Source organism: Toxorhynchites rutilus, chromosome 2 (assembly GCF_029784135.1).
Source record: "Toxorhynchites rutilus septentrionalis strain SRP chromosome 2, ASM2978413v1, whole genome shotgun sequence".
NCBI lineage: Eukaryota > Metazoa > Arthropoda > Insecta > Diptera > Culicidae > Toxorhynchites > Toxorhynchites rutilus.
Genome location: NC_073745.1, coordinates 285,273,618 through 285,291,718, shown reverse-complemented (window position 1 = coordinate 285,291,718; position 18,101 = coordinate 285,273,618). Strand labels below are relative to the sequence as shown.

The 18,101-nt window shown below is 40.0% G+C and overlaps 1 protein-coding gene across 8 annotated transcripts in view; it reads right to left on the bottom strand.

Moving 5' to 3' along the window:
• LOC129765280 (peroxidasin) overlaps positions 1-18,101 on the bottom strand; it is a 368,884-nt gene that overhangs the window by 109,633 nt on the left and 241,150 nt on the right. For all 8 annotated transcript variants that reach the window (XM_055765418.1, XM_055765419.1, XM_055765421.1 and 5 more), the window contains 2 exons: positions 2,508-2,711; positions 1,694-1,872 (listed from right to left, as the gene is read on the bottom strand). In XM_055765418.1, coding sequence (XP_055621393.1) covers positions 1,694-1,872; positions 2,508-2,711 — 383 coding nt within the window. The remainder of the gene's footprint in view (positions 1-1,693; positions 1,873-2,507; positions 2,712-18,101) is intronic.

The window sequence follows — 18,101 nt, the reverse complement described above, 5'->3', positions numbered from 1 at the left end:
AATTTTGCATTTGGACTTGCACCTACATCCATATAAAGTCCAACTGGTACAAAAATTAGAGCGTGGTGACCATGGAATGCGTCGGGCATACGTCGATTGGGTGAACGAACAACAGCAGCAAAATGCTGAATTTTCGCATCAAATTTTCTTCAGCGATGAGGCACATTTCGAGCTCGGTGGCTATGTGAACATCCTAAATTTCCGTATATGGGGCTCAGAAAATCCACACGTGATTGTTGAGAGGCCATTGCATCCGCCAAAAGTCACTGTTTGGTGCGCATTGTGGTCTGGTGGAGTCATCGGGCCGTATTTCTTTGAAAATGAGGACGGCGAGACGGTAACTGTGAATGGTGAGCGCTATGGCCGCATGTTAACCGATTTTTTTTTGCCACAAATTGAAGATATGGATACGGATGACATGTGGTTTCGGCAGGACGGCGCCACGTGCCACACAACACGACCGAACATGGCCATATTGCGAACGAAATTTGAGAGACGCATAATTTCGCGTTTTGGTGATGCCAATTGGCCGTCCAGATCATGCGATTTGAACCCGCTAGACTTTTTTTTTGTGGGGTTATGCGAAAGACCGTGTCTATGCCAACTCTCCGCAAACTCTTGAACATTTGTTGTCTTTCGTGAAGTTATTTCGGAGCTCGAAAAAACGTCCGGAATTCGTTTCCTTATACTAGAATACCCCCTTAAAGCTCCCATCGGTACCTCTAAGCAGAGTCCCTTCTCTTTTTTTAATGCTCCGCGCCTGTCAAGCATAATAAGGGTCATAAAACTAATGTTATAAATGATGATAGCTACTATATTCCACTCTATGGACATCATTTCAACCAAACTCCTCTATAGTTCTGAAAACATAAAATAATAGAATGATTTTATAGTTATAAAATGGATTACAAAAATGGATTACAATCCAATTACAATAGATTTGCAATGTTTCAGAATAGAGAACATTTAAGATGTTTTTCTTTCATAATGAATGATTTCCGACTGGATAAGCAATAGTCAACAACACATATGTAAAAAAAAAATGTTAGAGTATCCTTAGCTCTAGTTTTGAAATAAATTATCCCTACACCTTCATTTTCACTAAACCTTCACCACCAATAAACACCTTAGTGAAAATATGATACCGCCGCAGCGCAAAACGTGAACAGAAGGAATTATTGATTGTAAATTTGCTTCACTTGGTCATAGATCAACAACATTATCGAAAATGACGGTAATAATTCATTCCTCCATAATCAGAGCATCTGTGAAAGGAAAATTTCGCCTTACTCTGTGTCAAGTAACGCGCAAATTTTTTCGCTATTTCCGCATCATCATCCAAGATGAGTTTTCTCTTCTCATAAATTCACATTCGTAGTAACAGTTCAGCCGTCATAAATCACCTTTTATTCGAATTCCAAAAAAAACATACACCCAATAAACGGTTGATTGCAGCTCTGAACAACATGGTCGTGAACGGTGCCGAAGGTGGAAAAAACCCGGTTCGGTTTCATTCGATTGCGAAGCAAATGTACAGTAAGATTTTCCAATTTCGAGTAGCTGTCAATAATTTTTATCATCGCATCGTTTGTTTAATTTATATGGCACCCGGGAGCGAGGGTCCAACTCAAATTCGCAACATGCGACGCGATGGCGACGACGGCGCCGCTGTGTGCAGGGATTAGTCACTCACCTGCAGGATATCGTCATCCTCCTCAGCCTTGCAAGGTAGCTCGATGGTCGTTCCCTCGATGGCCTCCAGATCGTACGGCTCGAACAGGAATCTCGGTGGGCCAACGTCGTTTATAACTGCCACTTCCGCGGCCGCCTCGACGCTTCCCAGTTCGCTCTCCGCCACGCAGATGTAATTTCCTGTGCGAGGAGTCAGTGAAAGAAGACAGGACAAAGGCGAAACGGAACGATGAGAAATGATGATGATGAGACTCGGTTGAGATTCTGTGCGATGTCTGTTAAATATCGTACCTCCCACGGGGTCCCACTTGCACTGCTCTGCTCATTTTCCACCGTAACGAGACGGAATCATATAAATCAGCAGTCAGTTCAATTAATGAAAATATTAGCTTCGGTACAAAAAATATCGTACAAAACAATAGAGAAACGTGCGGAGTTGAACATATCAGAAGGAAACAAAAACTTTGAAATAAATGGAAAACTGTCAAATTCAACGTATTGCTTATTCGGCTTCAGCATTGTGCTTTTCCAGTGTTTGTTGTAGTTCTAATTGAGGGAGAGGGAAGAATGGCAATTTTCTTGTATGGATGTGTATAGGACTGGTTGGTTATTCGAAAGTGTTCTCCTAGTGTCGTTGGGTTCCATATACAATTTGATTAGACAATGATTGGAGCCTGTGGTTTAAGAATTGATATATGTCCTGATGCAGGAAGTGCAATGAACTGATAGCAGAGAACCGATGCGTTCAAGAAAAAAACAACACCTGTCCCTCCCAAATGGTACATGTGAAAAAAGATGTAGAAACCTTTACTCACCCGAATCGGACTCCTTTACATGCTCGATGGTGAGCTCGATATTGTCGTCACTGAGGTACATCCGGTTGGTTTCGCTGAGTGGCTGACCGTTGCGCTTCCACCAGATGTGCGGCAGGGGGTTTCCATCCGCTTCACACTCGAGCGTAACATGGGCACCCGTTTTTGCTGTAACATTTCCCGGTGCCAGTGTAATTCGGGGGGCAGCTGAAATGGCGCAAAGATACGGATGCTTTATGAGTGGTGTGCGGTATGGGGCGCAACAACGGGAATAAGTGGATGGTATACAATAAATTGTGGCAACTGCAATTGGATGTGCAATGTTTTTGTTGTAATTCAGCTTTCAGATTTTATCAATGGGGAAAGTTTGGGAAGCTACTCAGACAGCAGGGAAGCGCGTAAGAAAAAAATGTTAGTAATTTTTATTTTAATCAAGAGCAAGTTGAAGAAGTCTTAATATATCTGCGGTTTGTGTACCGTACTCAGTTGCTCAAATACTAATTATATTATTTTTCCTTCGACAACAACTCCTAACAGAAGTCAAACCTTATTTCGAATTATTTGGTAGCAAACAATTTCAAATTGGGCGTTGTAATCGATCACACGAGTTTCAACTGTTACTGGTAAAAAATTGAAAATGAATATTATATGTTCATCCAGAACGGAAGTATATTCGAAAAGAAAAAAAGAGAAACAAAATGCGACATAAAATTTATAAGTGACTACCTGACCCGGCAAACTTCGTCCCACCCAAAATTTATTTTTAGTTATCACATCCATGTTTTCTTACTAAGCACACGTTCATGGGTCCAATCGCAGAACTGTTCATTGATTGATCTTCTAATCTACCCTTTATTATTTTTTACTAAACAATTTCAGTATTTCTATCAAAACTCGACATTATAATATCAGATTATTTTCAGACACAATTCTCGCGTAAAATTTTTCATCCACATGCGAATAACATGTTTCTCCGTTACATGGAATAAATGTTTGATACAGAAAATATGATAGAATAAAGACAGTCCTAAATCGGACAATTCCTTCCTCGAGTTTTGCTCTTGTCAACACATTCGGCGATCCATTTTATTTATATAGATAGAAGAAGCTATGTGAGTGAGTTTTATCACATTGAAATCAATTTCCACTTTCGAACAAAGATCAATTTCGTTAGCGCAAACATCAAATGGACTAACAACGCTTGTCACTATGAAACTGTAGAACATATAGGAATTGAATTTTCGCAAATTTTCTCATTTTCTTCAGAGTTCTACGACAATTTTCAATTGTTTGATTGAAAATGTGCTTTAATTTTTTGGAATCCCCCCCCCCTCCATTCCAGAGGATGGAGAGGTATCATACCATCATAGAAACATTTCTTGTACTCAAAAACCCTCACATCCCACATCCCCCCCTTAGGGAGCAAGGAGGAGTGTCAAACCTCCAAATAAACGTGTATTGCTACATCCTCCACATACCGAAATTGGTTCCATTTGCTTAATTAGCACTTGAGTTATCCACAAACTTATGATTCATCTGTATGGTAGCCCCCCACGATAGAAACACATGCCAAATTTAGCTCGATTTGCTTGATTAGTTCTCGAGTTATCGATCCCTAAAACCTCTATATGCCAAGTTTGATTCCATTTTCTTGATTAGTTCTTGAGTTATGCTGAAATTTATGCTTCATTTGTATGGCAGCCCCCGCTTCGAGAGGGGGGATGAGTGTCTGCTTACCATAGAAACGTTTCTAGCCCCCTAAAAAAATCATAAAAATCAGATTGCTTATTATTTCGGATATCGTTTCAGAAATCATCAAAATTAATTCATTAGGACAACTAAATCGAAATTATCAAAAGTAAAAAAAACTTTGAATGGACCGATGCTGCTGGAAGCCATGATGTGGGCTGATCTGGTGATCTTTTATTATTTCCTACATGATCAGTGCTCAAATTTTTTACCCCCATATATTCCTGTTAGTCGTAGTCCTACGTCAAAAATCGAATCGGAGATAAAAACGCACAAATGTACTCACAAACAAAGGTTCACGTCAAGACTTGCTTGATTGAAATTGTCCGATTTGAATTTTCAAACCATCTGTCATTCAGCTGGCTCCTCTCTCTCAGTGTTTAACCGTCCATAAGTTGCATCCGTTGAATTTGGTCAGCGTTTATGTAACATAATGTAAATATTTCGTTTTCTACGCCTATGATGAATTGTTCATAGAATTCCATAAATCTCAAAAATAAAATTATTTTTTTTTCTGCGATACCCAAACATCGCGTTTTTTCACGAAGTTCAACGTTGTCAAATGACTATGAGCACATGGAATCTTACAGAGCGGGTAGCAACCTCTCGAGCGTGTTTATCCGATTGCTCCGATGTCCTGATTGTATTGTCGTCAATCTTAGAAGACCAACCGAAGCGATTGTGAAATCGATTATAAAATCACATTCATGGAATCAAGAAAACCGTTCTGGCGCTGACGTTTTCCCACAACAAGCAATTCTGTCTCGAAAAGGAAAATTATGTGTCTTTTGCAGTTTGCTTTTTCCCACTCTCGTAGGTGAGCAATAAAGTGTAATATGGACGGTATGCTCTGCAAAGCTTCTCTTATTGGTCTTCAGATTAAGTGTCAACAATAAGACGCGAGTAAATATCATACATTCGTGTTATTCTCAGATACAGAACTTTATGAACCAATATATATTGAATAACAATCTAATTTAGTAGTATTCAAGAAGATTATAATTTGATTCGTTCACCCATGATTACTTTGCCCTTTCAAATGCAATCTTCAATCATCGATCACCACGTAGATTCGTAATGCTGGAATTATCAATATAGAGGCAATCGTACAATTGAAATGTAAATTGTATTGGCTATCATTGCATCTTCATCGCAATCGTAAAAGGCTGTTATTTCCAGGTGAAAGCACTCACAATAATAATATTTCACAACCAATAATACCTCTCAGCTTCTCCCTTCTGGTAAAATTTACAGCACGTTGAAAATCGAATTGCTACTATCAGATAAGATGGTTTCCATTCTCAATGGTTCGCCGATAAGCGGGCAAACATAAAGATATCTTTCTTTCCCAAGACTACCTTTTGAATACTGTTTAATGCAGAAGCCATATATTTGCAACGCAGCAAAACTCCCACTGCACAGAAATCCTCCAAACAATACGATACTTTGAATTGCCTTCGGTTGGTGGGCTGGAATCAGAGACAGAGGGCGAGGGTGCCTCCGGGAATGAAGCTTTCCAATACAGTTGGTGGTCGATACTGAGCTGCACAACTCAACTCTATCTGCGAGCATTGTCCGGCATTGAACTGCTAGCGTCGTCTTAGTGTACTAGCTTGCCAACGGAATGGTAATGGGTGGTGCTGGGCCTAAAACACCCAGTGTCACTGGGAGGGTTTGCACCGTAGTAACGGGAAAAACTTCCACCAGGATTCTTCGTGTTCCCAGTAGTAGCAGCAACAGCAGTAGTAGCAACCGATTGGGGCATACCTCATTGGCCGGAACTGTCTGCCAGTATGAGCTTAAATCGGTTGTAAATTGCGGCCTGTCGGGAGCAGGGAAAAGAGCCACTGCTCGTGCAGAAATGAATAAAGCCACCAAGGCTTATGGAAATGACATTGTGAATTTGAAATACGAAAAAAATCGGCATCATAAATAATTCTACATGGTGTTGCCCTGGAAAGTTTCCTTCCTCTACCTCGTTCGGTTGGTTCTTTGGGGGTAGACTTTGTGGAAGCTACTTGTTGTTCGGACATAACTGTAGATAAATCAAAATATATTTCGTGCGTTTCGTTATATTATATGTATAAGTCGTATTATGTTGTATATATATGGCTTTCCAGTTTGTTTCTTAGTTCTTCTATAATGGATGTGGGCAAAGGTCCATAGCGTATGTGAATAAATATTAACTAGTTTGGTTGGTCGAGTGGAAAAGTATTTATTTAAACCAAGTATGCACCATTATCACGGACAATATTTCCTCATTTACGTTTACGATTTTAGCATAGTTTCACAGTGAAAACCCTGTTTGAGATGATGCATGAACGCCACTAGGCAAATTTATGAAGACAATCGATTAATGTGAGAAAATTAGAAAGTTTGCGGAGTGATGAACCTTTAATATAGCTCAAGCTCTACTCTAAAATAAGAGACATTCTAGTGTTAAGCTTGGGCTATATTTGAGATTCATCACTCATCTCAGTCAAATAATTGTACGATAATCCGAAAAATTCAAGACAAGTCAATCGCCAAATTAATAAAGTACTGCTTCAGAGCTCTACAAAGAATGCTTTAATCCCAGGCGTGACGCCAACTTTCGCAATCCTATCATGAGTAGAGAACGTCCTCGTTCCTCGTTTTTTTCTGTCCCCACGTAACGAGCTTTCAATTCAACTGCTAAACCGCCACTAACAGTTGTGCAAATTGAAAACGAATCGCGCGCGCCCAATGCGAGACAGAGTCGTCGACATCGCCGCCATCGCCTTGAAAAGAAATTCATTTTTCGGAACCCGGCTACCTACTGAAGACCGGGAGCGAATTCATCCACAGTCAGTTGTGGATGCAATCAAAATAAAGAGCAATCGTAAAGACATTAGGATAATTTTCCTCGTCGGCACCCCGCGCAGTGTTTGGAATCGTTTGGGCACTTTGGGTGGATATTGTTCTGCCGGAGAGGTTGTATTTGCCCCGTTTGACTCTTTCTCTCCCTTTTATGGAGGGAGGAGGAAATTGGATGGAAGATAATTGCAACGAGCAGAGAAGGAATGTACGGGAAAATAAAATCTTTTTTTTTTGGGTGGTAGTTTCCCAGTTATAGTCCGCTGGCCGGGTTCCTGAAGGATAGAAGCTGGAACGGTTGGCACATGGGAATGAGCAGAGCTTTTATTGAAAAGATGAAAATTCGTATCATCAAAAGATCTTTACGTCGCCTCACGGTGTAGTGAAATAGGATTTTTGTGCCAGATTTTTTGTTGTTGAATTTGTGCTGGTAGGGGATCACGATTCAGGGATGTGATGTTTCAAACGTTACAGAACATAGTGAATAACTCCTCTCTCAACATTAGCTTGGATGCTTACTCGATTGAGCATTGAATGAAAAAGGTTCGGGAAGTACAACTGAAAAAACTACAAACATAAACCTGCACAGAAAGAGCTCTAAGAACAGCACGAACGAGGCGCTGAATTATTCCCTGGTATATAACATGAAAAAAACATGGGAGTGGTGAGGAGCTTTTGAAGCCGACCCATATTTGCAAATCTGATCATCTAGTTATGCTATATTTATTTTTGAAGTATTCGATTGTCCTCTGTTCCAACAAGAGAACGAGTAAGTTTAACATATATACCGGGAAATTGAAATTTAAAATACTCCCACTGAACATTTTCCAATTTTTGACGTAGGACTACGTCTTTCATTTCTATACCGGGGTGTAAAATCAATGTTTCGAAAACGAAAGCGTTACGCCGGAGACCGAGATTTTGGGAATTAATAACAACTGAACGAAATGGTATGATGAACACTTCATTCGAAAGATAAAATGTCTACGCGTTATATACTTGTTATCTTTTGATTCAAAAACTTGTTTCAAAGGTCTTAAAATTGATTTAAAAACAGGCTATTGAAATCACCAATCGGTATATAAGCGAGCGCCACTCGGAAATCCACTCAGTTCTAATTGAACAGCGATTGGAGCATGTTGTCGCTGTTATGGTGAAGCTCTTCGTTTATCATGAAAGCGCGAATGAACGGTGTCACCAAGAGCCTGTTTGTGCACCTTAGGGCAGAAGGGAATCCATCAGGAGGAGAGTGATTCCGCAAATGGTTCCCCGGGAAGAGATCGGAGCTGCCGCCACACACACACATACACGCGCGGAACTCTTCGTTTGGATACCATTCAGCATCGAGAAAATTCCGGAAAGATTCAATCGTTGCTGAAAAATAATCTGCCAGTTCCCCTGGGAACTGAAAAATACATTCATGCGAAAGAGTTCATTTTAATGTTTTTTATCCATGTAACACTGCGACCAAATATTTTTCAATTAAGTGCCATTAACAGGTAGTTATCGAGTTAGCATTAACCACTGGTGGGCTTCGAGTATCGAGGAAAATCGGGAAAAATCTAATCGTTGCTGAAAAATAATCTGCCAGTTCCCCTGGGAATTGAAAAATACATTGATGCGAAAAAGTTTATTCTAATGTTTTCTATCCATATGACACTGCAACCAAATACATTTGGTTTTGTGATTTTTCAATCAAATGAAATCAGCAGGAAAGCTTCTGAACATTATTCTTCCCCATCAGTAGGATATGTTCGTTTCCAATATTGCGCGCGCAACGGAAAATGTTTCACATCGCGATAAACATAATTCTCAATCGATTATTGCTCAGTCGCTGAAAGTTTCAAACTCAGAGAGCTCATTCGCCTCTAGTTTGCCTTTCTAACTACCATCGTAAACCACACCTTCTTTCTATTCAATCACGGACAAAAAGCATACTTAAGCAATATTCTGAAACGCATTCATTTTTCGTGATTACATCGACAAGACATCATCGTTAATGAACGAGTTGAACGAGCTGGACGAGCTTGATGGTGAGGGATCAAGGGATTCATTACCTGGCCTGACCTAACCTGAAACGCATTCAGTTTGTTTGGGACTGTGAAGGAGCGCAGAAAAGCCGATCCATCAGAAAGAGAAGAGAAGACGACCGAGAGAATACCAGGTTTCGCTTGAGGCATCGGAGCAATTGCCATACACACACACACACACGCATACACGCGCGCAACTCTTTACGTTTGCTGGTTATCGAGAAGAATCCGGAAAGAAGTGATCGTTGCTGCAAAATAATCTGCCAGTTCCCCTTGGAATTGAAAATTACATTCAAGCGAAAGAGTTTATTTTAACGTTTTCTATCCATATAATACTGCGACCAAATACAATTGGTTTTGTGATTTTTCAATCAAGTGCAATTAACAGGTGGTTATCGAGTTAGCATTAACCACTGGTGGTGGACTTCGAGAAGAGTCCGGAAAGATATCGCTTCTGCAAAATAATCTGCCAGTTCCCCTTGGCATTGAAAATAACATGCAAGCGAAAGAGTTTATTTTAATGTTTTTTATGTTTTTCTGCGACCAAATACATTTGGTTCTGTTATTTTTCAATGAAGTGCAATTAGCAGGAAAGCTTCTGAAGATTATTCTCCCCATCAGTAGGATATTTTCATATCCAATATTGGATGCATAAAACCTTGTACCTCCAACGTAACGCTCCCGTTTTCGAAGTCCCCCAAATATTCATTTATTCTTTCATTCAGAATGGATTCAGATTCAACTTCAAACAAATAATCACTAAATCAACGATAGTCCTACGTCACCATTGCGGTTATACCATAGATATAACCCACTTCCTGTTTTTTTCGGCGGAAATTCCTTTGTAGAAGACGTGATGTGGAACTACTTCCGTCTGTTTTCTACTTCTAACGTACGACCAAAACGATTTGGGATCTTGCTTAATCCTGGCTTCTGTGCGATTCATGTAGCTGCTGAAGCATCGCGCATTCAAAGAGTCATATACGCTCTCAAGGTCACGAAGCTCAGCTTTGCGTAGTTCACTCCTCGACCGAAAATAGCGTCTCCTAGCTTTGCGGAGACGATTTCGTTGATGCTGCAGCTCGTTGTTCCACCATGGCTGCCTCTTCCCACCGGGTCGACGTAGTTTCTTCACAGGGACGACATCACAGACTATTGAAAGCACACGTTGATCCTCATATAGAACAGAATGATCCTCATATAGAACCGTTTCACTGTTCGGTGGGAGATAGACAGCGCATACAAAAAGTTCGAATTTCGGTAGCACAACGCGAACGACGATGTTCTCTAGTCGTTCGCATCCAGCAACGACAATGGATGTACCCTGCAGTCCGTTTCTCACGCCGATCAATACTCCACCTCCTCGCAGAAAACAGCTGGTGCTTGGATTTCTGTCGAAGCGATAGATCGTGTAATTGCCGGTGAGCTCAGAATTTTGAATATCACTATTCAGCCAGGTTTCAGTGAATGCATTGACGTCATAGTCACTGTTGGACAAGGCGAAGAATAGCTCGTTTGTTTTTGTGCGGAGGCCACGTACATTCTGATAGTACAGAGTAAGCGTGATTGTTTGGTTGATTGCGATTTTTTCCCATGATCGTCACATGTCGAGCTGAAACAGTGAAATTGATCAGCCAGCGCACGTGTTCCAGCAAGTAAATACTCGCCTGTTGAGAGATTTTGGAAGATCTCCGCATCTACCACAACTTCAGGGCCAAGACGACTTTGTTGGCTGGAACATACGGCGGACGATGCCACAGGTGATATTGGTGACGCGACTGAGTCGGGAGGATTGGAGACTTCCTGCATGCTTACTAACATGCGTCTTGGTGAAGTTGCGGTGAGGAGAGTACTGGCTTCCATAAGCGTGACAGGATAGCATCTCGGTGATAAGTGGTTTATGGAAAATGATGAAAGCAGTTCAAATTTCCTAGAAGTGATAACTTTGTCAGGTGGCAAATAATGACTATCAAAAAAATACATGCCCATAGTGGCAAGCTGGAAGACCCTTTCCCTCGACCCACACACAGGACCGGGACCACTGCAGGTAACTGATATGAATGGCTCGACTGTGGTGGGGAGATGAGGGCCTTCCATCATGCAAGTACTGGTGCGTACCGGGATGAAAGTCCTCACGTAAGATCCCTTGCTGATGTTATGAAGGTACTGCTGTCTTGTTGATTCGGTGTCATTGGTCTTCTCGTTTTCAACGGAACTCGAAAATTCCAAGTCGCAGGATCCAGACACTTGTTTTTGAGTGATGGATCAAGACCAATTTTGAAGGAATCAAAGTTGGGTGTACTTATGTCCTTGTCTTTGGGGACGAGTTTCACAACGTCTGGGTTTACGTCTAGTGTGAGGTTGGCTTTAACCATGTCTCTGACTGCGTCGTTAGTTACATCCGATCTGATTCTCGATAAATATAACCAAAATTTTCGATCTCTTGTATCGTTACATATGGGTACTGTTACCGCATCGTCTACAAATCGGTTTTTATCGGAGACAACCACTGCAGTCTCGAGATCTCGTGATCGCTTATTGGCTCTACGTGGTTCAAGTGATGGCCAGTTGTTGTTTGCGGGAGATAACGATTGCACTGATGGTTTTGAATTTAATTGTTTAATTTCGGCGCGAAGCTCGAATACTGCAGTAGTTAGCGTAAGCAGTGGAGCTTGATCGTCAGCACGAGATGAAATTGCTCGGAAATGTGCGTTTTTAAAAAGTTCGGCGTATTTCTCGCACATCCAGAACAAATTCTTTTTATGCGTGGAGAAGTAGGACAGCATCGCACGCGTAACACCGCCGGAGCATGTACTCATGTGGAAAATAGCATCGCAATAACCACGACAGACAACAAATTCAATGCCCGAAATAGCATCGCAACATTTGGCGCAAATTTTTTACATTGCGTATTCGCCTTTAGGTAGACTACGTACACGACAGCAAGTGTACAAAAACTCGTATGCTTTTTTTTTGTTTTGTTTTGTTTTTTTTTTTTTTTTTATAGTATCCAAGATGCAAACCGTTCTCCTTAGTTCAGTTTTATCCCGGTAGAGATCGCTTCAGAAGAAAAAATCGGCGTGGAAAATATTACAACTTTGTTGTTTTGCGACACTAACGAAGGCACAACACTCGCGAGAAGTAATATTCTATCGCAATGGAATTAATCGAATGAGCAAATGACCGGATTCAACAACGGAGCACAAATATATAGGGATAACGCGAAAACAAAATTATTGGACGTAAACAACACGGTATTAAAATGATAAAAAAAATCACGACATAAAAACTTTACTTGTACACAAAAGCAGTGTTGCAAGTAAAATGTATCCGCGATGACAACGGTACGGTGTCGACATCTGGACACGAAATTAGTTTCCCACTAAAACTTATAATTATAATATCAAATTATCTTCAAATAAAATTTTTGTATGAGATTATTATACCACATGAAGAGAACAAAGTTTTCCATTCACATTGAACATCAGTTTGATACGAAGAAGTTAATTTTCATTAATGATTTTTATTTGAAAAGTGCCAATTCTGCCTGAAAACTCATTATTGTCTTCGACACTTCACTAACTCGTAAAACGTAGTTCAATGTCGTGCCGTTTATTTCGTTTTCACCGTGAAGTGTATTCGAGAATCAGGCCCAATGTGTAAAATTTGGTGTTGCAAACAACTTCCTTGCAAACAACTGCCTTCGTCTCATTTCTGTTCCCGTTTGCCTACATACAGGGTGTTCATAAGTTTGAACATACTTTAAAAATGCGTTAAAAATGAAGATACTGTTTTGTCTCATATTCCGAACACTTAAGCTTTGATGGCAATTAAAAAGTGTCTCAATACTCGAAATGGTACTCTTTCGCGAAATTAATTTGATTTTTGGATATATTAGAGCCTTCTTTTTCATTTGACTACAATTAAATTGATTTAAAAATACATAATCATGGTGAAAAACTAAAAACATGTTTAATCACTTTTGTCTCAAATTCCGAACAGCAAAAATGCATTTTTTTTAAATCATAACGTTAAAACTACTGGACCGATTTCCATGATCGATATATAAAATCAAAGTCAATTAGCTAGTTTTTTTTTTTGAAAAATGTTATGCTCGCAAAAAAAATTTGATTTTGCTTTTATAATTATTGATTGTATTTCTTTCTTATAGTTTACATGGTTTCGGAACCAATGGCGCTATATCGGTATCGATACCTGTAAATTATTTTAAAATGAAGTTTATAACCCAAAGAATGTCAGGGTTTTGAATATTACATTAATTATAACATTAAAGTTCAGTAAATTCACAATTAAAAAAGAAGTGTTCGCAATTTGGATCATGCGTAGAAACTTGATTCATATTCCGAAAACTAAGTTATTTGAATATTTGAAAAAACTACAAAAACATAAAAATTAACGATGATTGTTTTTTACAGAATTTGCTAACGCAAACATTTTATGATTGGTTTTGACTGTAACTTTTTTGCAAATACTTGATATTATGAATTATAGACTGTATCGATACATGTAAATGATGTTAAAATGAAGGCTATAACCCAAAGAATTTCAGAGCTTTGATCATTCAATTGTTTAAAACAGTAAAGTTTAGTAAATTTACAAATTTACACTTGAAAATGAAGTGTTCGGAATTTGAATCATGCGTAGAAACTTGATTCATATTCCGAACACTACTTCAATGTAAATTTTAATGAAGATTTTTGCACAATATATTATTTTTTTCACCCAATTATTGTAGATTCATACATTCTCTAGCACTTAACATGAAAACAACATACAAAATAGTTGAAACAACTACAAAAACTGAAAAATGAACGATGCTTTTTTTTACAGAATTTGCTAACGCAAACATTTCATCATTGGTCTGGACTGTCACTTTTTTTTTGCAAATGTCTAATATTATAAATTATAGGCTGCATCGATACCTGATTAAATGATGACAAAATGAAGCCTATACCTCAAAGAATGTCTGTGTGTTCATTATTTAATTATTAATAACATAATTTTTTTGTAAATTTACATTTAAAAATGAAGTGTTCGGAATTTGAGACTATTCGAAATATGAGACAAAACGGTATACAATTGTCAATGAGAACCTTTACGACACGCACCTGGTCCATCGGCATCTCGTCCCAGATCTTGGAAATGAGTTTAAATTGGTCCATAGTGTTCACTTTATGTTCGCTCTGCTTGAAGTGCAGAGCAGTTTATCGAAGAAAATCTGTCAAATTTTCCCGACACTACGCTTCGACGATATCCGCCGTGTGAGACGGTGCGCCGTCCTGTTGAAAGACGTAATAATCCTTTCCGTAGATGTCCCGAAGCGCGGGCCACAACCTTCTCCAGAACCTCGGTCTTATAGCACGCGAAGTTGATTTTCACGTTTTTCTCGATAAACACCAGTGGGAGCCTCCTACGCTTGGATACGCGTCGCGTCGAAAACCGACATCGTGTGGCACTTATAGTGGACGCCGAATACGGCAACGACTGACAGGGCACTTCGTATTTTACTTCCCCCACAAAGGAAGTGAGCTCCGAAGTGAAGTTTATTTCACACACCAAGTTCCCCAGGAAGGTGCTGCTGTGGCAGACAATCAGCGAGAAGGGGATGTCAAAGCCGCTCTTCTTTAGCTCCGGACTGGCCGTGAACGGGAACATTTTTAGTGCCTGCCGGAAGTTGTGTCGTTCATCAAGGAATACTATAAAGACGAAGACGCGATGTTCTTGTCGGATCTGGCGTCGACTCACTACTCGAAGCGATCGTTAGAAGAAATGGAGCGGCTGAATATCGATGCGCTACCCAAGACTCCAAAGTTATTTAAGCAAGATTGATCATTAAGTGAAAAAAAAAGAATAGAATGGCAGTTAACAGACTTTGTTGTAGATGTTGTACTTAGGATTGTGCGATCTTCAGAAAAAGATCGATCTTGACGAATTGATTTTCTAAATGGCGTAGAGATCAATTCACTGATTAAATCGCTACCAAAGATTCAATTTTTGCTGAATCGATCTTTGAAAAATCGAATGCCTGTTTATCAAAATTTTCAGGTAATTTTTTTTGTGAGAATCAAATCAAATTTACAAAAAAATCTACGGTCATAAAGATCGGAAAGATCGAATATAAACGATCGATCTTCGCGTTTTTTTTTTGAATACAAAGAATCGATCTAAAAATCGGAAATCAGAGAGGAAAAGTTCCAAGAGGAAATATTGATCCAAGGTCGCAAGGAATCCTAGTCGTACTGTAAATTGCCAACATTGGCATAGTGATGGCGTAGCGCTATCTGTCAAATGAGAACAATATCGCTTTTCGAATTATGTTAACACCGAGCAATTTATTGTCGAAGTGCATTTCAACTAAAAGAATAAACAATTAAATTAATGTGCCTAATGTGGGCATTCCAGCGATCTGAAAATGGTTGATAGAATTAAATTCTACTTCTGTTATGTTCACAAATTTTTCAAAGCTTTTCAACCATTCGGCGGTTACGTTTCGGGTATCCCTAGAGCACAATGTGTCCCGCCGGGAAAATCGCCACCAAGCAGCGGATTGCCGCTCGTTCCCTAATGTTCAACGGTGGCAGCTCTCAGAAAGGTTCCGTTTTGATCTTCTCTCGCTCCACCGAACTCTCCCCCGCATTCAAAATAGCTGTGGACAGTAATCGTTGTATCAACTAAAAGAGGATTCTATCCCAAAGATGCTTATTTCATTTCGGTCTCTCGAACTCGTTCAATTGGTGCTACTTCCGTGAAATTCACAACTCCCTGGGAAGAGACAAACATCATTGTGTGCAACTGCACTGCCACTTCCGTTGGGGTGAGGGAAGTTTGGAAATGGAGTCGTTCTCGTATTCATCGTCGTCGTCATTCGAGAGCGCATTGACTACAGAGATACAAGTGGTATAGAGAAAAGTTTAGACGATTTCAAATCTACGTTTATACGGGACCTCCTTTCAATATGTTGTCGTGATATTCGTTTTTTTTTTCAAATCCATCCCCGGGTATATATCGATTTTGGAGCACTCTTATCTGTTGAACAGTTACCCTCAGCTGGGTGCCAGTGTATGAGTCAGCAGTCGTGTCTTTAAACCGGTAGCGCTGGATCGCCATATAAAATAATACCAGCCAAGTGCAGTTTTCAACTCCCGCGAAACGTTCCATCCCCTCCCTTTCGCATGGCTAGATCGGATATTGGAATGACAAGTGTAAAATGGGAAATGGAAGTCCCGGGATAGGGTTTCACAGGGGGGAAAGAAGCGAAAACCAGCCAAACAGGAACAACGTGTACTCGACATGGATATGAAGCGGAACGAGAAGTTGTTCAAACGAGTGATGAAAAGGTTGAAAATTCCCATTGTATCGGTATTTGGTTACTTTGAAACAAATTAACCCTTTTGCCTCGTTAGGTCTGTTATTGTGTCAAAGGCACGGGGACTGTAGACATTGAGTTTTGCTTTTCAGAGAATTTCAATTGATTTTTACTGTGTGTGCGATGGAGACGATAAACCAGCAGGGAATTGTGGGTTGAAATCGTTTCGGAAAATAAATGAGTGGCTAAGGAGTAGGACTCAGAAACATTTAAAAAGTTTTGAAGTACACAAGTTTTCATTCGAGCGTCATTCTACGGAGACGCTCACGAAACAATTTAAAACAAAAAAAATGTGAGAAACAGCTGCGACGATAACACCAACCTGTTCCAGGGAGAGAACATAAATTAGACCAGTTCTTGCTTCCAATTCGGTACACTCGTAAGTGTACTTCTGCTCAACTGCTGACCAGACAGTGATACTTCCACAAACTTCGCTTTGCAATGTTCGCCCGCTCGCCACGTTGTTGTACGACACTTTGGAGTCAACAATAAAGTAAGGTGATATGGGGCAAATTGTGATGATAACATTCGGGGCGTATCCTTTCTGTCTTCCTGTTCAGGCGAAATAATCGGTGAGGATGTGAACGTTTGCGGTATATAACACAATGTAGAACTAGCAGGTGAGAATGGAGAAAAATGTTTCAAATTGTACATTCAACACCTGTTGGAAATAGACTGAAAAATTGCTTTCATGTGCTCTTTGCTCCTCATTCAAGACTTTGAAAAAGCGTTCTCGAGTCAGATCACTTGAATTGCCTCGAGTTATCATCGTTGGAGGTTTGATTGCCATTGAATGTTGGAGATTTTGGAGGATGAAATCTTCAACAAATTTTAAATTACTCTTTTCAACATTCTATTACAATCATCCGAAACGTGAATCTTTTAACTTCAGCCAAATGACATTATCACAAAATTGTAACTCAATCTGCCCTTCTCGTGTAAAAATACAACATAAACTAGCCAGTACACAGCCACACGTATGCTTCTACAAAAACCATTTCCTTTCCATGACCCTTTTGGAGGGCCTATAACACATTAGGGTTAGGGTTAGAGGGTTAGAGGGAGAGAAAGCCAAAAAAAAGGCACGCTATCATTTATCATTTTGCTCTCGCATCCCCTCTGCTATCGCAAGAAGGAACACAAACTTTTGCATCGTCACTATTTCGAAACTATTTTGCCCCCCATTTTATATGCCGTATACGAGGCTCCAGAAGATAATTTCAGAACGGAGCAAAATATGCCCTAACTTTCCAGCACCAACAAATCGCCTGAAAAACGAAACATGTTTGAATTTACTTTTCTCCTGAGCTCGGTATCTCTCTCCACCCGTGCCCGTTTTTTTTGCGGCCAGAAGGATGTATAGGTACAGAGAGTATCACCGCAAAATTGTTGGGAAAGTCTCTGGTCTGAGCACCACTATCAGGCAGGCAGTCATTGGGTCGATGAGGAGGCATAGGAAGAAGGGAAACCCACAGTCTCAACATTGGCTACATATGGAGAAGGATGATGTTAAGACGACGAGGAAGGAACGCGAGAGTGGAAGAACTCATCAGAGGTTTATTGAATTAGACATATAAGCGGAATGGATTTATGGTA